General features: G+C 43.2%; 1 protein-coding gene across 1 annotated transcript in view; it reads left to right on the forward strand.

Moving 5' to 3' along the window:
• The first annotated feature begins 354 nt into the window (after positions 1–354).
• The window catches only part of NDRG1 (N-myc downstream regulated 1), a 65,390-nt gene continuing 45,308 nt past the window's right edge, over positions 355–20,436 (forward strand). The window contains exons 1-2 of the mRNA XM_077809764.1: positions 355–416; positions 20,316–20,394. Of these exons, the coding sequence (XP_077665890.1) occupies positions 20,332–20,394 (63 nt within the window). The 5' untranslated portion in view covers positions 355–416; positions 20,316–20,331. The remainder of the gene's footprint in view (positions 417–20,315; positions 20,395–20,436) is intronic.

Genomic DNA, 20,436 nt, shown 5'->3' on the forward strand with positions numbered 1-20,436 from the left:
GACTGTCCCTGGCCTGGCCTGAGGGGCCCAAAGCGGCAGGCGGGGCCCAGCTCCCCACAGCCTCAGCTCCAGCCGCGCGGGCCTGTGACGGGCCTGGGGCCGTGGGGCGGAGGCTGCTAGCCTGGGCCTGTCACGAGCCAGGGCAGCGTCCCTCAGCTTCCGCCTCGCAGCGCGGTCCCGCGGGGCCGGGGCGGGCGGGGTCTGCGCCAGCCCAGCCGCGCTCCTCGCCCCGCCCGCGGACAGGCGGAGCCCCGCGCAAGAGGCGGCCGCAGGTAGCGCTCGAGCGGGGCGGGCGGGGGGCGGGGCCGGAGCGGTATAAATAGCTCGCGAGCCGGGGCTCGGACCCAGACGCGATCGCGGCGCTGGGTGACGGGAGCGGAGTCCTGCTACCGAGACGGACGGAGGCGGCTGTGAGGGTGAGCGGCGCTAGCCCGGCTCCTGCCTTGCTCGTCCGCGGGGTGCCCGGGAAACCTCGTGAACAAGGGGCCGACCATGCCGGCCCCCCACTTCTCCCCCCCAGGGGACGGGGGTCCTTCTTCGGCCCTTGCCGGCCCCCCATATTTCTTCCCCCCCAGGGAAAGGGGGGGTGCTTCGGCCGTTGCCGGCCCCTTCCATATTGCCCCCCAGACCCTCCTGAGGGTAGAGAAAGGGGGTTCCTTTGGCCGTGCCCCTCCTTCTCCATGTTTCTCCCCCCTCCCAGGGCAGGGGAGGGGGGACCTTGGGCACGCTTGGCTCTCCGTTGCGTGCAGGGAAGAGGGGGCCCGGTGGGCTTAATTTGGTGCTGCTGTCCGGGGTGCAAGTGCCCTGTCCTTCTGGGTGGGTGTGGGAGGAGAGTGTTAGCCCCCCTGGGTGTGGGGATCCAGTCTTCACTCCCTCCCTCCCACAGGACCTAGTGGTCAGAGCCGCTCTGCTGTGGCGAGCTGCAAGAGGCTGGAAGGAGGACTACTTAACTTCCCAAAATGTGACTCTTCTGAGGGCTGAGCATCCCAGCCACTCTGGCTCTGCTGCCCTAGAAGGTCTGTGCACTGAGCTCCTCTGTCTTTCCTCACCCTGCTTCCCAGAGCCCGGCCTGGAAAGGGACGCACCTGCCCCTCTCTCTGCGCAGCGGTTCCCGCTTGGCAGGGTGCGTGCTGGCTGTGGGTGGGCCCGAGGGACAGGGAGGGTCTGGAATCTGAGGCTGCACCCTGGGGTGGAGGGTAGTCCCTTGTGTTCCTCCGTTGGAATGGTGGGAGGGGAAGGAATGGAATAGGCAGGATCAGCAGCGTGTTGACAGACGTCAAGATGGGTGAAATCTTTGGTGTCTACCAGCTGGACCCAGAAGAACTGGGGGAAATCCTGGTACCTATGGACTTCAGTTTGACCAGTTACTACTGTATTATCTTGAACAAATTTACTAGCTGGGCTCTATATTAAATCTGCTAGGATCTTAGGGCTTGGAAATGTCACTGGAGACTTGTGGCTAATGGGAGAGAGACCAAGTACTGGCAGTTCAGGTTTCCATAGCAGATGTCCCAGATCTCCTCCCTGCCCCTCTCTGAAAGCGGTGGAAACAGCTGGAATCTTGTTAGATGCTGATGTTATGATTCAGCCTCTTTGCACTTACAGAATTGGGAAGGGTTTGGAACGGAAAAAAACTATTTCTCTGTGTGAAAGGCGTTACATAAGTTAGTTATTAGTGTAATTCAGCCATATCTACCAAATTTTCTAGCTTAACTGTAGCCTTGATTGCAACAGATCAGTTTTCATTGTTTACTCTTGTCTCATTATGTGTTTATAGCTGTAGTTTAAGTACTGTATATTGAATACTTCTGGGGCACTGTTCATGTTCAAAGCATCTTGCTTTGAAGATGGAATTGGGTGAAAGTGTGTGGCTAAGGATATTTCTTTTTTTTCCAGTGTTGCTGCCTTCCTTTGAAATGCTTGCAAGTTGAAGGCCCCCTCTGTATCTTACCCATTGTTTTAGACAGCCCACAAGAAATGTTCCTTATGTTCCCTTTTTAAGGATTGCAGCGGTTAATGAGTAAGATGGCAGTAAACATTTGTTAATTTCTCTTGAAGTCTGAGGGCATCTATCTAAAAACAAATCTCTGAGGACCAAAAGAAGTAATTTAAAGGGAAATGGTTGGTTTGGAAATGGTCAGCTTGAAATCTAGAAAATCGTAAAAAATAAAAGGTGGTTTCAGGCCCTATAGCTGTTGAGTGTCCCTGCCAAATGTGGTTATAGGGTCATGATTTCCTATATTTGACACTTTTTTTTGTCTCCTTGTGTGAAAGACATGCAAAGAGAAACTGACCGCACCGGGAAAAAAACCATGAAACTGACTTGTCAGACGCTCAAAATAAATGCTAAAAATAGGGAGAAACATTCTTTGTCTAATTTGCAGTTCCAACAATGGGATGTAACTTGTAACAATGACAACAAAAACTGAAGCAAAAATTTAGACAAATTCATTAGAAATGATGTCACTTTAAATTTAGTGCTGGAAATGGATACTTGTATTCTTGTATACTTTCTGTACTCGTATTAATCTAAAATCCTTGTTCTAGCATAGTTTGACTCTCAATGCCTTTACTATGCATGTGATAAAAACACATACTGCTGTTTGTGGTGTGTTTATGCTCCAGATACTTCTGTGGACTGCAAGAATCATACAATTTTACAGATCAAATAGTAAAACTGGGAAGCAAGAGAATAAGACTACCCAGAACACAAGTAAATTTCTTCCATGCAAGTTTGTGCATTAGTCTGTTTGGAAAGCAAGAGTTTTCAGAAACTGTGTAGTGCACTTTTGTGTGTGAGTATTCTCCTTTATGAAATACTAGTATGAGCTAGTCATTTGTAAAGGGCTCAGTACAGTGAAAACAGTTAATTCAGTGAGGATGGAATGTTTTGATGAATGTAAATAGGAATATTACAGAAATTTGTTTACCTAGTACTTTGCAATACAACCTGCCCAGATACCATGACATAGGGTTTATAGTATGGAGTATTTTCAAACTAGGGTAAAAACTAAAGCTCGGTAGTCACTTGAGACCTAAGAGTGTTGACATTTAACTTAGAAACTCTGGCCCAAATTCTTAAAAATAAGGTGAGCAGAGACATGAAAACTGTCACATGGTAGGGAAATGAACACATAGGGTAGTGGTTAGACTCAGCCAAACTTGTGGTGAGCACAGACTAGAAGTTTTTAAAGAGCTGAATCTTCTGAATTGGACAGTTTGTTTTTCAATAAAATGCAAGAAGGGGGTCAGAACTATGGCAGAAAGATTCTTTGGACAGCTAAATCTATTTGAAATTGCAGTACAAAGCAGAACTCTTGTGCTACAGGATAAAAAGAATACTTTGGCCCAAATGAAGTATTGGTGCTAGTTCACTTAAGTGAGGTTGTATTTCTTGAAAATTTATTAATCTGGATGAAAATCAGAATTTCCATTTCAACATTTGTTTTAATCAGATTGGAACAAAACATCTTTTTTTCTCTGAGCAGAAAGTTCTGTTCAATCAGTTTGGAAACATCTGATTTGAAATGTTACAATAGTCCTAAACTAAAACGTTTTGTTTCTTTGAAGAAAATCAAAACACTTTGGGTCAGTGATGTTAATCTGCATCCACCTGAGCTGCCATGGTATCTCATGCCCCCTCTTCCTTTCATAGGCTGGGCTCCCCAGCTGGACTACATCTCCCATGATGAACAGTGGTTGTCCAACCAGATATGGAACCACAGTGCGTCATGGGAGATGTAGTCCAGTTGGGGAGCCAGGCCTATTAAAAAGAATGAGTTCACAAGGCACTCAAACTAAAACTTCCATGAGACACTGCAGCAGCTGACAGATCAAAGTCAACGTTGCTTTGACAAAAATAAGTGTTTTGGTTTGGGTCAGCTCCAGAACAATGTTTTGATTTCCCTGACTCATGCAAAAAACTTACCTATGCTCACACACGGTTGGGAACAGAATCCAAGTGGTTTGATAGCCAATGCCTTATCCAGTAGACTCTATTGTCCCCCAAAACTAATAAAAACTGCACTTAAGATTTACCAACCATATACTTATGCATCATGGGTGGGGAGGCCTTTCTGGAAAGTTAGCTGTTTACTCTCTTTAGCTCAACATATGTCCTCTCCAGAGTCTAGAAGTGTTTTAGTTCTATGAAACAAATAGAAGAACCTGGGAAAGTGACTAGACGGAATTAGTTCAGACCTTGCCAGCATACAGGACCAATGAGCAAATCTGTGGTTTTCTCTAATTTAACAACAAAATAGGAATTGCAGCGTGCTCGAAGGAATATTGTGGTAGCAATGAGAACATCAAGCAGTAATTGCATGCATCGGTCATTGAAATAATGAATGACTAAATGCTGATTGATTTTTAGAAAAAACACCCCTGGAATCGTGGTCATTTTCAAACTTGCTTTATTATTTAAGGGACAAGAATGTGAAACTTAGACCTGAACTATAGAAAACTGAACAGAATACTAAAAACAAAATGCATGCAATTATCAATAACCACATTACTTATTACTTACTTACTGAAACAAAATGAAATGTTAGAAAATTTGTGTACCATTAATCAAAATTGCATGTACCATATTAATCTTCCTCCCATCACTGCCTTATAACTAATCATATTTGGAAGTTGATTGGTGTTTGGCAAATTTGTACCATCATGCAATATGCAGTTTACTCTATAGCAAAAGGAGGAAGAAATAGTAAACTCCATTCTCTTAAAAGCTGTACTTGGGTCACAATGTACTTCTCAGAGATGCATGTTTTTTAAAAAAAAGAAAATAGTTTCCTTGGCGTTGGAAACTAGTGCAGTAGCCTTAAACCTTCTGTATAAGGCTTGCAGTGGACAGCAACTCCCTTTTCAAATACTGATTTGGATGCCAGTGAAGACCACTTGAAAATCAAACTATCAGTACCACTGATTACTGAACTGTTCAGTAATGCTCTCCACTCATGCTCTCCTCCCTACACTTTTCCCTTCTGTAATTTTTCTTCAAGATGAAGTGAACAATTGGCTGGATGTAATCCCATTGCCAGTTCTGCCTGGCAAAATTAGATTTTTATAATTTTTGTTGGATAATATCAATTACCTTTAGGCAATTTAAAATAAATGCTTATCTGTAAACTTTGATTCTCAATGGAAATTTTTTTCATGTGTGCATGGTGAAACGACCCTTCCTGACACAATAAAACTCTAATCTTTCCATCTGGTCAATGATGTGGACAGGACTGAAAGGGACATCCTTTGTTATGAGTCCAGTTCCTTGCATCACAAGCAACCCAACATATGATTCCATTCATAAATGTATCCATCTTTATTTTAAGCTATGCTAAGGAATAGCAGCAGTAAGAAGCAATTCAGAACTGTTCCTGAATATGCATCACTTCAGATAGTTATATCTGAACAGAACACAATATAAACAGTGCTTGATTTTTGGTGGGTTCTCTGATCGACTTAAGAGTAGTAGGTGCTGCTTGCACAGGAGAACATGAGTCACTTACATGCAGGCATCATATTCATCAGTCTTGGGTCCTGTAGCCCCAAGAGTAGAAAAAAAAACCCTACACCTTGAACTAAAGTCAGTTTCCAGTTAAACTTACATCAAATGGATGGCGCAGGGTCAGGCCTGTTTTCTTCATACATTGCATAACAGAATGTTACTGTCTCTGGACTATCCCCAGTTCCATAGGCCAAATTTGACTTTGTACAGCATAGGTATACAGTGTGTTTGCTGATGTAAGACTGAGTAGTCTAGTGTTTTTTTTTCCCCCACAGACGTGTTTGCACAAAGCAGGATGCATGTGACTATTACAGTTCTGATTTTAATGTGTGGCAGACACTTCCTGTGTTCCTTTTGTTTTGAGTTACTTCCCTTTCAGTTGTTACCATTCTATTAAATCTTTTTCAGCTGTCAATAGTATTTCTCTGCACAGCTGGAGACTGACCACACAGTTCCTTTCAGATCTGACTTATAACCGCTGATCTGTGTTTGGAACACTCCATTTCCACTGTTGCATTCACTATGTAAACATTATGTTGAGGGCCCTAGAAATCACAATACCAAGAAAGCTCATACCCAAGCTGTACTGCTCTAACACACCTCTCCCTAGTGATCTAATCCTTACCCTTCTCCCTGTTTCCACCACTTCCCCACCCTTAACGGTTATTTTTTCTTATGTTTTTTTTAATCTGTATGTGCAGGGAAAGTGACTGGACATTATGATTGGTCCCTAATGCCTATGAAATCTTTATAGCAAGATACCAGGAATGTTACTCTGAAGCCTATGTCATGTCTGTAGAATCATTGTGAAGTGAGGGAAACAGCTATAAACATGGCTGAGAGTTCATTTTGTTCAGAATATCACCAGGTTGAATCACTAGGTTTTGCAGTCTGTTGCAGTCCAATTTAAGTTTTCAGCGATGTTCACTTTATGAATTACATCCATGCAGTCTATAGCTACTGGAAGGCATGGGTCTAGGTTATCCCAGGCCAAGAGTCTGATGTCAGAGCTAACTCAACCAATCCCCACCATTGCTCTAAGATAACTTATGTGCAGTGATTTTCATTGGTTGTGTGAGGAAGAGATGGACAGATGGATTGCCTGGCTCAGCTGCTACCCTCACAGAGGAACACAAAGCATCCCCACCCCCCCAACACAAACAGCGCATGCTGTAACCTCAAATATACACAGGTTCTCACCTCAGCACATGCCCATGATTTGCCACCTTCACAAATAAATACAGATCTTCCAGGATTGTCACTGTCATGCTGAAGCCTAAACATCTGAGGACAGGTGTACCCTGGGACTTACATCAGTATAGCTAGGTCTTTTGGGTATGAAAAATCTGTCCCTGAGGGACATAGCTAAACTAACCTAATCCCTGGGGTAGATAGAGCTAGGTCAGCAGAAGAATTCTTCCGTTGGAGTCCAAGGTTCTGTGCTGGTTGGAATGTGACTGCTGTTAAGAGAAGATGGGAGTAATAGCTATGTGGAGTAACACAGCTGGTGGTGCCTCTAGCCCAAAGCAGAAATCTGTGCACAAATTATAGGGAACGTGAACAAACTGCTACATTGCTTATTACAGCACAGTGTATGCAAATGAGCCATTTTTGGCTGTTTTTCACAATGACTCTACACATGTGACAGTCTGGGCTTTTAGCTACTAGTTGATAGTAAGATCCTCAGGGCGGAGGCTTTACTCAGAAAAGTGTGCAATACCTAGACTACAGACACAGAAGAATCATAGAATATCAGGGTTGGAAGGGACCTCAGGAGGTCATCTAGTCCAACCCCCTGCTCAAAAGCAGGACCCATCCCCAATTAAATCATCCCAGCCAGGGCTTTGTCAAGCCTGACCTTAAACCTCTAAGGAAGGAGATTCTACCACCTCCCTAGGTAACGCATTCCAGTGTTTCACCACCCTCCTAGTGAAATTTTTTCCTAATATCCAACCTAAACCTCCCCCACTGCAACTTGAGACCATTACTCCTTGTCCTGTCCTCTTCTACCACTGAGAATAGTCTGGAACCACCTCTCAGGTAGTTGAAAGCAGCTATCAAATGCCCCCTCATTCTTCTCTTCCGCAGACTAAACAATCCCAGTTCCCTCAGCCTCTCCTCAAGTCTTGTGTTCCAGACCCCTAATCATTTTTGTTGCCCTTTGCTGGACTCTCTCCAATTTATCCACATCCTTCTTGTAGTGTGGGGCCCAAACCTGGACACAGTACTCCAGCTGAGGCCTCACCAATGTCAAATAGAGGGGGATGATCACGTCCCTCGATCTGCTTGCTATGCCCCTACTTATACATCCCAAAATGCCATTGGCCTTCTTGGCAACAAGGGCACACTGTTGACTCATATCCAGCTTCTCGTCCACTGTCACCCCTAGTTCCTTTTCCACAGAACTGCTGCCTAGCCATTCGGTCCCTAATCTGTAGCTGTGCATTGGGTTCTTCCGTCCTAAGTGCAGGACCCTGCACTTATCCTTATTGAACCTCATCAGATTTCTTTTGGCCCAATCCTCCAATTTGTCTAGGTCCCTCTGTATCCTATCCCTGCCCTCCAGCGTATCTACCACTCCTCCCAGTTTAGTATCATCCGGAAATTTGCTGAGAGTGCAATCCACACCATCCTCCAGATCATTTATGAAGATATTGTACAAAACCGGCCCTGGGACCTACCCCTGGGGCACTCCACTTGACACCGGCTGCCAACTAGACATGGAGCCATTGATCACTACCCGTTGAGCCCGACAATCTAGCCAACTTTCTACCCACCTTATGGTGCATTCATCCAGCCCATAATTCTTTAACTTGCTGACAAGAATACTGTGGGAGACCATGTCAAAAGCTTTGCTAAAGTCAAGATACAATACATCCACTGCTTTCCCTTCATCCACAGAACCAGTAATCTCATCATAAAAGGCGATTAGATTAGTCAGGCATGACCTTCCCTTGGTGAATCCATGCTGACTGTTCCTGATCACTTTCCTCTCATGTAAGAAATTAAGTACCAGGGATACTTATGGTGCTAGACAAATGTAAGTCTCATGTTTGAACAATACAGGTTTTTAATAGGCATTCTTTGTTACTAAGCTAGTTATACAATGGAATAGACAGCCTGGTGGCAGGAGTACATGATTCGTAGGAAGGAGTGTGGTTGATCTTTTTGCAGATCTTCATTACTTTTCCTTTTTTAAGAATCTAGGATGTTCTTATGCTTCAATGAAGTTGTTTATGTACAGTTAAATTCTTTTCATGTTGTGATAATTTTTAGGTTATTACAAGCTTGGTTTTGCTTCTTATAAATATTTAAGAGTCATGTTTGTGGATACACTTATACCATGTTAACTTATACTTAGTCTTTGACATCAGGTTTAAACTACTTCTGCAATGACGCAACACTTGTTACATTAGCAAGCACAAAAGTCATATTGCCATTTGCTTTCACATAAAGTAACAAACTTTACACGTTTTATTCTATTTTACAAGAATTTATAAAGAGAACCTGTTACAAATATTACATATAAAATGTTAAAGTCTTTAATTACAACTAAAGATTTGTCATTCTTATCTGCTAAATGACATCTAGAACGGGGAGATTGAAGGGCCTCCCTCCTGGTCAATACATGCTGTCCTGGAACACAGGCAGAGATTTTTCAAAAGTACGTAGTAATTTTGGGCACTTCAATTTTTTGACCACCTACAATGAGGCAACTTGAGGTTTCCCTTCTCTCAGAGAATGCTTGGTACTTGCTGAAAATCAGGCCTTAAGTGTCAAGTTGGGGATTCAAAATCATCAATCACTTCTGAAGATTTGTCATATATGAAAAGATCTATTTTTCTTAGAAATTTGGAGGCTTGAAAGAGATGCTTTATTAAAAGCCAAACAGGATTCACCTACTCTTAAAACATAAGTGGCAAAAGGAATTTTGTTTATGCTAAAATGAATTGGACTCTGTGACTGGATTCCTAAGGGGGAGCCAGCTGAGGTCCCTCAATGAGGGTGAACTGCAAATAATGGGACAGGCATTCACCAAAGTTGGTGGATATTCCAATACTTAAATTTACCAAGCCAGCATAAAATAGCTTTTATTATAGCTCACTGGTTACTCAGAAGTTACCAAGTTTCCTTAAAGTAACTCTGCCTCCGGCCTCCACCTAGACACCCTAGTCAAATATGACAATTAATGAAAATATTACTCATCATATAAAGTTCTACCCATCACAGAGGATGGGACACATTAACGGATATTCTAGATCTTACCCAAATACACACTTATAGCCAATTCTTATTAACTAAACAAATTCTTTAAAGAAAAGAGTTGGTTAAACTGTACTCATGTTTGTATGCATACTGATAATCTTGAAATTCAGATTCATAACAGAGATGATGAACTTTGTTGTTGCAAAGAGTTATTCTAGAATTAATCCATTGGTTATAGTCCAGGGATTGGCAACCTTTGGCACGCAGCCCATCAGGGAAATCAGCTGGAAGGCTGGGATGGTTTGTTTACCTACAGGGTCCACAGGTTCAGCTGACCACAGCTCCCACTGCCCACGGTTCGTTGTTCCAGGCCAATGGGGGCTGCGGGAAGCAGCACAGGCTGAATGATGTGATGGCTGCCGTCCCACCAGCAGATTTCCCTGATGGGCCATGTGCTGAACGTTGCTGATCCTTGTTATAGTCCAGTGTCCAATATCCTATTCAGGGTGTACCAGCTTAGGACTGGGATCTCAGTCTTGCATCTCAAACTTCCTGTCATCACAGATCTGCTTAAGCTTCATCAGAGGATCAGGACCCAAGCCATGTTAATACAGTTTCAGGCCTTCTTTGACAGCTCGGAGCCTTTAGTCAAACAATAGGCACTCATGGGGACTTTAAAGTGGACCCATTTCCTAAGCATCGCTGGTAATTATCCATCATTAACAGATTTGCTATATATTTCAAAGAGATGAATATAGCAATATCCATGTTTACAGTTCATTTAAATGCTAAGATGTCCTTTATGCTGTATTCTGATAATTCAGAGATCAAGACAGGGACAGTTTGATTACATTTTGTGCATTACATATATATGTAGTAGTAAATAAACATGAACATTCTATCCCCATATGTCTTTAAGGATTGAATTGGAGTCATTCATCCTCCTGCAGGATGCTTAACCCTTTCTGGTTGTGCCTCAGACTCTCTTAAAGGCTTCTGTTGTGGGTAGCTTCCAAAAGTGATTACAACAGAAAAGATTGATTGAACTGACCTTTTTTCTTAATTCTTATTAGTGTGTAATTTACTTAGTATTTTGTTTTACTCTGATACCTTATCCACATATGATTCTTACCCTGCATTAAGTAGTGGGGGTCATGTTCCTGACTGGTATTAGGTTAAATGTTCTTAAACTTCCTCTTAATTCCTGTTTTTCTAGATGGTACATTTTAGTAATTTTGTGGATAAACACTACTTATTACAAACAGAGCAGACTTCTCATATGTGAGCTAAAAAAGTAATAACTGATTCTCTGTGGAGTAGCCACTAGAGAGGGATGTGTTACTTTGCCAGTGGATTGCACAACTGCCAGACAGCAATGAAATGCTTTAGAATTATGATTCCTGAGTTTTCACCCTGGCTCTAAGTGTGCTCTATTGGCAGAACAGGTGGACAGAAGTAGAAGTCTGGGGTACTGTTTGTTGTTAATAATGCTCCCAACTCTTTGGTTGGATAGTCAAATTTCACTGAAAGCAAAGTCAAGTGTGGTGACTTGGCACATGGCAAGGTGTGTGAATCTGCTTATTGATTCCAATTTTGCCAGTAGTGTCCATGTGCAACTTCAGATTGATATTTGGCTGCTTGCTAGGGTAGATGGGGGCGGGGGGGGGGTCTGCTTTATAATAAATGGTTATACCCAAAATTAACACCCATCTGTGGAAAAGGCAAGTTGCCACTTCCACATCAGTGCACCTTCCCTTAGCCCAGGGGTTCTCAAACTGGGGTTGGGACCACTCGGGGTCATGAGCTGTCAACCTCCATCCCAAACCCCACTCTGCCTCCAGCATTTATAATGGTGTTAAATATGTGTTTTTTAATTTATAAGGGGGGGTCGCACTCAGACTTGCTATGTGAAAGGAGTCACCAGTAAAAGTTTGAGAGCCACTGCCTCAGGGTAATTTGAAGTGGAGGGTGGACAGGAAAGCAAGCAGTAGGAAGGTTCAGAAAGTTAAGGAGCAAATGTAGAACAGCTTCTATTGAATATGTGCAAATGGAAATTTTCAGGAACTAACTTTGCTGAGTTTAGGGTAGAGTTATCATGGGTGGGAGAGGGAACAAGTTCTCCCATGCTGAATTCCAGGGTCCTACCTGGAACTCCTGATATGCTTAGCTAGTCAAAGCATGTTTAAAAAAATTAATATGGGTAAAACTCAGTATTTCCCCTCCACCCATTTTCTTGTCCAATCTGTGATTTCCCAGATTATACCAGTTTCTCTTCTCCCCATCAGGTCCCAGTTTTACCAGACTCCTTGTCCCAATCTATTCCTTTTCCCTCCTGCAGTCTGGCTCTCTTCCCCGTTGCATTTGGACCACTTGGCTTTCTCCTTCACACTGCTTGGCTGCTACTGAAATGGCTGAAAGAACAGGAGTAGGGCTCTGTGCTCCTTTTGTGTCTCTATCTTGGGCTGGGATCATAGATCACAGGGAAAATCCAGCTCCCCTCTATAGTCCTGGGCTGAAGCATCCTCAATTGTTTTGTGGAGCACATATGCAGTTCAATCGGTACTAAGAACTGAGAGCGGCTTGAGCATGCTCAATGAGGACTGAATTTTCAGTGATTTTTAGCAAGTAAAATCTAAGTTTCTACTGAGCATGTGCAAACAACAATTCTTCAAAGATTTATAACTTGGCCAAATTTGTGTCCTCCCACCTTTCCCCCCTCTTCTCTTCTTCCCCTTCCCCCCCATGGGCAACAGAAGGCACATCCCTGACATGCAAGCACCATCTGCCAAATTTAAAGTTTCTAGTCCAGAACACCAGGGTGCTAGAGCTCTCTAAAGGAAAGATCATCAGAATTTAATGTAGGCAAAATACATTTTAACATGTTTTTCCCCAAAAAAATCTGCCTGAGGGAGATATCCAGCATGGGAAAACTTCAATCCAAATGGTTAACTTGGCAAAGTTATAAGCAACTAAAATCAGTCTTGTAACAGGAAGTGTCAGGCAACCTTAATATGTGGCACTACCAATGTACCCTCTAATTTTTTTACCTCCATGTGCAGAACAAATTTTATGTGACCCAATATGGAGGAGATGTGTGGTGGGGGTGAGACAGAGGGGTGGGAGGGGACACAGGGCTGGGGCAGAGTGTTGAGGTGTGGGCTCTGGCTGGGGGTGCAGGCTCCAGGATGGGACCAGGGTTGAGGGGTTCAGGATACAGGCTGCCCTGGGGCTGTGGCAGGGAGAGGGAACTCCTCCAAGCCCTCTCCCCTGGCTGCAGCAGCCCTTGATAGCCTGCTGTATGGCCACACAGCTTAGAGGGAACTTGAGGCACTACCCTCTGCGCCTATAAGAAGTGGGGGGGCAAACTAAGGGTGCAGAGCCAACCTTAATTCTGGCATTTTGTAACTTGAGTGCTTTACTTTGCAACGTTAATGTTCCTTCAATGTAGACTTTGGTATGGCATCTATGGAGCAATTCTGTACTGGCAGGGGCATGAACTAGATAACCAAATAGGTCTCTTCCCTCTCTAGCTCCTGTGATTCTATGTATTTGGATTTGGCATACTGTCTCATGAGGGTTGTTCCTTGATAGATTATCTGTCCCATCCCGTCCCCCCAAGTAGATATAGCTTGGAAATATCAGCCACAGTCAGACCCAAAAAATGAATGGGGAGAGGAACATGCTATGGCACTAATGAGCTGCAGGGACAACGGCTTGCTTCTGCTGCTTGTCTGTTTGCATTCTATTCTTTGGACAGAGGCTGGCTTTTCTATGCTGTGAGATGCCTAGCACATCTTTAGGTACACAATAAAGAATATTGGGAAGCCTGCTTAATGATATTTTGTGTGTAATGAATGAAGTTGCAATCTTTAAATGGGGAGGGACCCATACTTTTGAGGAATATCTTTAGTTCTCTCACTTAGCAGAGGGTTTATGTAATTTAAATTTGTAAATATTGAGTTTGAGACCCCTTAATGTTTATGTAGTAGAAGTAGGGTGTTCCTCCTGTGATGAAGTCTGTAGTGGTTTACTGCCAGCTATGTACTGCTGTCAAAATATAGGGCATGGGGCTAAAAGAGTGAATCCTGTTCTAGAGGAGCTTCCAGTTTAAAGGCATAGCATCTAGTCTCTGCCCTGAAGTGGTTACAGTGGAACAGTACCATGGATAACAGATTATAGTGAAAATCATACAGTTCAGAGGTTAAATCAGGGGTGGGCAAACTACAGCCTGCGGGGGCACATCCGACTCTTCAGATGTTTTTAATCCGGCCCTTGAGCTCCAGCCAGAGAACAGGATTGGGGTTTTCTGTGCTCTGCATGGCTCCCAGAAGCAGTGGCATGTCCTCCCTCTGGCTCCTAGATGTAGGGGTAGCCAGGGGGCTCAGCATGCTGCCCCTGCCCCAGGCACAACCCCCACAATTCCCATTGGCTGGGAACTGCAGACAATGGGAGCTGCAGGGGGCGGCCCTTGCAGATGGGGCAGCACCCAGAGCTGCCTGGCCATGCCTCCACATAGGAGCTGGGAGGGAGGACATGCTGCTGCTTCCAGGAGCCACTTGAGGTAGGCACTGCCTGGAGTCTGTATTCCTGATCCCTTCCTGCCCCACAATCTCCTGCTTCAGCCCAGATCCCCCTCCTGCCCTGCAGTCCCAGCCCAGATCCCCCTCCTCCACCCTCATCCCCAGAGCCCTCACCCTCTCCCACACCCTAATCCCCAATTTCATGAGCATTCATGGCCCCCCATACAATTTCCATACCCAGATGTGGCCCTTGGACCAAAACATTTGCCCACCCCTGGATTAAACAATACTGGACTGGAGAAGAGTCTGGGCAGATTAGCCTCCTACGTGCAAAGATATATTTCTGGAAGGCATGATTTCATAGAAGTATACTGTGGCTTAGTATCCTTGCAGAGTTGAATTGGTTTGCAGAAACCCAGTTAAAGATCCGCTTCTGGCTCAATTACAAACAGTAGTCTCATTGTGGCAGTTTATGCTGTATACATGTTTGGCACAGGACTTGCAGATTGTCAGCTAAGATGTTGGTTTTCCAAATTGACTACCACATTGTATAAATCTACATTAAAAATATTTTGGCTTTGAAAACAAGATTTTGCTACCATTTATATCTTATTTAAAGGACCCATTGAATACTTGAACTGGTCTTATTTTTTTAAATGAAAACCCTTGCACTATTGCATGGGATTATCAAACTTAATTGTACCACAACCCTCTTCTGACAACAAAATTACTATCTCTCCATGCGGAGGAGAGAGGCCCAACTTCAGCATCAATTCCAGGTCCCAGCAAGTCTAATGCTGGTCCTGGCAACCCCATTAAAGCAGGGTCATGACCCACTTTGAGGTCCCAACCTACAGTTTGAAAATCACTGGAATAGTGCATGAAATGCTTCTGGAGTAGTTGCCAAAGGGTGACTTCCATTTAGTTATCAAATTTGCAATAAATGAAAATATACTGAAAGGTTTCTCTAATAATGTTGGCAGAATAACAGTGGTTCACAATTTTTTGTGAATAAATGAGTTTACTCTTATGGAATCATAGTACAGTAGAACCTCCATTACAAACATCCTGGGAATGGAGGTTGTTTGTAACTCTGAACAAAATGTTGGTTGTTCAAAAGTTTTTACAATGAGACATTGACTTAATACAGCTTTGAAACTTTACTCTGCAGAAGAAAAATGCTGCTTTCCCTTTATTTTTTTGGTAGTTTGGTAGAAAACAGTATTTGGTTTTTTCTCTCTCTGCTGCTGCCAGCTCCAAATGAGGGGTGTGGCTGATTGGTCAGTTTGTAACTCTGAGGTTCTACTGTATTGCCAACCCCAAATGTTCAGTAACCATTAGGCAGGTCCCAGAAAATCCTGATTGACTTAAGTAGTGATTTTTAAAGATAATATGTAGTTCTTGTTTCTTTGGTTTTAGCTTTTTAAGGTACATTTGGGCCACACTTTGAGTTAAAACTTGAATCTCAAGACTAGTAACTCTTTACTTGAGAATCCTTTTTCAATTATCACTTGACTCTGAGGCTCTATAACGCTAAATCACAAGAGTTAACACTGGCTGTTTGTTCTCAAGTATTTATTCAGATACCAGTGTAATTGAAAGTAGTCATGAATGGTTTTGCCCCAGAAAACATAGTGAAAGTGTCATTTTTGCCTGTTAAACTTCTGCTTGGTTTGGATTTTTTTGACCTATTGAAGCAATGATCCTCATGCATCAACTCTGCTGGGCTGGATATTGTATGCCAATGCCAGACTCTCACCTCCCATACCAAATCTACTCTCAGCTCACCTATGGTCAGGGATCCCATGGTGGCCAGAGGAAATGCTACAAAGGCAAACGAAGCATATATCAAGAAAACTGATGTGGACATCACAAGCTGGGAGAAGTAAGCTACCAGCTGACTTCAGTGATGCCACATCCTCCATCAGGCAGTGGCCTGCTTTGAGCAGAAGTACCTTGTCCTTGAAGCTGAAAAGAGAAGGAAGGAACAAGGATTTCTCCCAGCAGGCAGCTGACATGCCAGGAAATGTCTGCACTTGTTGTGGGTGGATCTGATATTCCAGGATGTGACTCCTGAGTCCTCTCAGGACCCATATGTAAATCTGTGGTAGAGAGCATCCTCGAATCTAGGGATTGCTGCTGATGACACCATGATGGGGCCTAAAAACATGAGATTCCCCACCTTTTCTGTTGGAACCCCCATTGTAATGGATGAACAGGTTTCCTTTCCTGTTCCCCTTGTCTTGCCATAAACTAATCTGATTCTGCTCCTGCAGGTTGGCAATCACTGATGTATGATCAGTTTTGAGAAGATTCTGTTCCAATAATTAAGGTGCATGAAGCCTTTAATTCTCCTCGTAATAATGTGTGAGCCTTTTGAAATTTAATCCTTTAACTTGGCTGGAATTGCATCTAATAACCAGGTTCAAGTTTGTGGGAGCCTACTGCTGAATGTTGCAAGGATGTTCAATTAATATAGACCCAAAAGCTGAACTAGTGAAGTGAAATGAGAACCTTGGTTTTGTTTTTTTCCCCCCCAGTGCTGGCAACTTTACACAAATGCTTGCAAATATAGATGAACTTTGTGTATTGAGCACTTGTGCAAGAGCAAACTATTTTGATCCAGGAAATTTATTTTGTTAAATCAGCTACAAGCTACAGTGTAGTATTAGAAGGCAACACAAAGCACCTATTTAAACATAATGAAACTTGCAGTGAACATGTGCAAAACCACTTCACCCAAGCCACTTTCTCTTCAGACAATAAATTGGCTCAGTGAAGTCAGATACTGTTTGCGCTTCAGTCTTTAAACCAGTGGAACAATATTATGCCAATTATATTAGGAATATTAGCATTTGTTGAGAATCTTTCAAGTGCTCTTAATTGATAAAAGGAAAACCTACTAAGTCGGAAATACCTGATCTGATGCAAAGTATGATTTGAAGATCCAGTAGATTTCCAGAGATCAAATACATCTGGTTACACACACACACACACACACACACACACACACACACACACACACACACACACAGCTTTTTCTTTTCAGATCTTCACAGAAGTAGTGGAGAAGCATGTTGGTCAGCACTTCCTAGCTTTAGTTTTTGTAAAAAAACAATGTAACAACTTTGAACTATTGCAAAAACAATTTTGATGCCATAAGATACCTAAGGTATTCTTTCTGGCATGGCTTTTTAAATCCTTTTTTGTGGTCTAACCTCCTGGAGACCTAAACCATTCCATGCAAAAAAACTTATGGGTATTTCCACCACAAATAAAAGTTGTGGTGTGGTTCCCACCTAATAATGCTGGGGAAAAATGTAGTCTGACCTTTCACAATCCCTCATGAAGACATGCTTGCATTACTTTTATGAACATGAATTGAAACTAATGGATTAGTAGCAAAGCGTGACACTTTTGTTTTTTACATTCTTCAGTCCATATTGTAGAATTCAGTGAAAGGAATACTGTGAAATAAGTTTTAGCAAGGTGTGGTTTTCTTTTTTCTTTTTTTGGGGCTATTAGACCATTGAGAAATATCTTAATGAAAAAGCTGCAGCTTTTTCATCTCTAGCTTTTAATAGTGCATTTAGTGTGAACAGTAGCTTACTATGTATTGATTGTATAGATTTCTATTCTCACGGTTGCCTAATATTTTTCCCTTACAAGCAACTGCAAATGAAGGCAGCTGACACTTCTGACTTTTTTTAGATGAGTTTTTTTATTCCTAGTCTCTACCTCTGAAACTTTTCTGGAAACATTAAGCAAAAATGGTAAATCCATTTCAGAGAACAAGATTGGATGGAAATTAGTCATGCTAGTAATTTTTTTGGTCTCCTGACCACTTTGAATAGCTTTAGTACTTGGTTTCAACTCACTGTCATAAACATGCCCAGGCTGTTTCACTTTCATGTGTATCTTTTATTCCTCTGCACTTTTACATCCAGAACATAACACACTTTGTAGCAGGAGCTTTCCATGCAGCCTTCCTCCTTAGTGCAATTGCACTTTTGCTTTCTGTTTCTTCTAATTATATCCTCCCAATTATATCCTTAGCCCCAGTAATTACCACCCAGGTGCTCATAATTAAGGCTACATTTTAGTCACAGGTATTTTTAGTATAAGTCATGGGCAGTGAACAAAAATTGATGGCCCATGACCTGCTCATGACTTATACTATATACCCATGACTAAAACGTGTGTTGCGGGGGAGGTGCAGCAGGCTCCCTACCTGGTTCCCCCACACACACCCCTTTGCAGCAGTTTGGGTGTGGGGAGGGGCAGGGGGCGGGGTATAGGACAAGGTGAGGTGGGCTCTGGTAGCATTTACCTGGGGGGCTCCCCAGAAGCAGCAACATCCCCCTTGCTGAGCTCCTAGGCAGAGATGTGGCCCCCACAGCTCCCATTGGCCATGGTTCCTGGCCAATAGGAGCTGCAAAGCCGTTGCTCTGGCAGAGGCAGTGCATAGAGCTGCTTGGTCACACCTCCGCCTAGGAGCTGAGCAAGGGGGATGCCCACTTCCAGGGAGCCCCCCAGGTAAGCACCCCCTCACACCCAAACTCTGCTCCTGCTGGGCAGGTAGGGGTGCAGTGATCCAGTGCAACTGGCTCAGGGGTTGCCTGAGCTGCCCCTGATCCAGGCACCCCAACTGCTGTAGAAGTCAGAGGTCATAAAGCACAGAATCTGACTTCAGTGACCTCCATGACAAACCCACAGTCTTAACCATAATCCCTGAATAGAAAATGGTTAACTGCCTCCAGCTGGGCCTGCGGTCATCATGCTGCAAAAATGTCTGATCAGGGTGCCTCTGCTGGCACTTGATCATACTTTGATTGAAAACCCCTTAGTGGGATGCTACTTAGTCTGCCCCTACCCTGTCTCCTGGTGCTACTACAATACAAATGATCATTGATTGGGAATTTGGAGCAGTAAATTTGGAACTGAAATTTGACAGAGGGATGGTTTTGGGAATATTACTGTCCCCTATGAAAAGTCATCCAATTTGGATGAATTATAATCCAGATTCCTAAATCCTGGAAATTGACTGTGCCTTTGCACAGCCGAACTTGTTCAACACTTGTTTCTTAGTTTTCTGGAAATCCTGTCACCACTGTTTAGGCTCAAGCTTTAAACTGCCTGCACCAGCCTATTTTCCAACATCAAAAAACATACCATCTTAGATGTACTAGTCTGGGAACCAGATGACTTGAGTTCAGACTGCACCTCTACCACTGTCATGTTAATATTGCTGTGCACGTCTCTGTCCACGTTATTGAGCACAAGATCATCTCTGGCAGAGCCAAGGTATCCAATAGAATAAATCCAGAATCCTATCCACTGAGCCACACTAACTTTCAGACTGAATGTGCCAAATGCATATCCTTCGCTATGAGGTCTCCTACTTCTGCACTTAGATTACATTCCCTTCCCAGAACCAGGAACAGAATGCAAGTATCTGGATTTCCACCTTTCTTCTACTGTCTGTCAAGCAAAGAACAGTGTGTTACATCCCTCTTGTGGCTGTCCACATGGAGGAAATCAGTTTACATTTGCTACTGGTTATTCTGTTAGCTGAAGTGGTAGAGGTCTGTGCTGTGAATCTGTCCAAGATTCAAACTGATGAGCAGGATGGCTTATACATGTACTTGAATTTGTTCCCCCCACTTCCATAAATATAGAAAACTACATGGGGAAAGCCTGCTTTGAAAAAATAGTAGGGTTACAAAAATCAAATATTCCAATTAGGACATATCTGAAGTAAGTACCCCTACAACCTTGATTATGTAACCTTTATTCTGACTCCTTGTGCATACACTTTGATACACCCTTGAGTGACATGAACACATCATATCTTTTGCTATAGAATCCCTGCCTCACTTCTGTGCAGTGTTAATTGATTTTGTAACCTTCATATTCTAACTGGGGTGGGCAGGGGAGAAGGTTTGTGTATGTATACTTCCCAGCAGATTCACAATCTTCAACCTGAAACTCTGGGAAGTGGTCTCTATTTTTTCCTTCGCGTTTAAAATGCTTTGGTATAAAATAAAAACATAAATATGCTGAAGCTTTCTTGATCTTTGCAGATATCCGCTACTAACCATGTCGACGGAGCTCCAGGATGCTCACCTCGCAGAGGTGAAACCTCTGGTAGAGAAAGATGAGGTAATTTTAACTAAATAGTTACATTTTGTAATCTGGAATTAG

The sequence above is a fragment of the Eretmochelys imbricata genome, chromosome 2, assembly GCF_965152235.1.
Source record: "Eretmochelys imbricata isolate rEreImb1 chromosome 2, rEreImb1.hap1, whole genome shotgun sequence".
Taxonomy (NCBI): domain Eukaryota; kingdom Metazoa; phylum Chordata; order Testudines; family Cheloniidae; genus Eretmochelys; species Eretmochelys imbricata.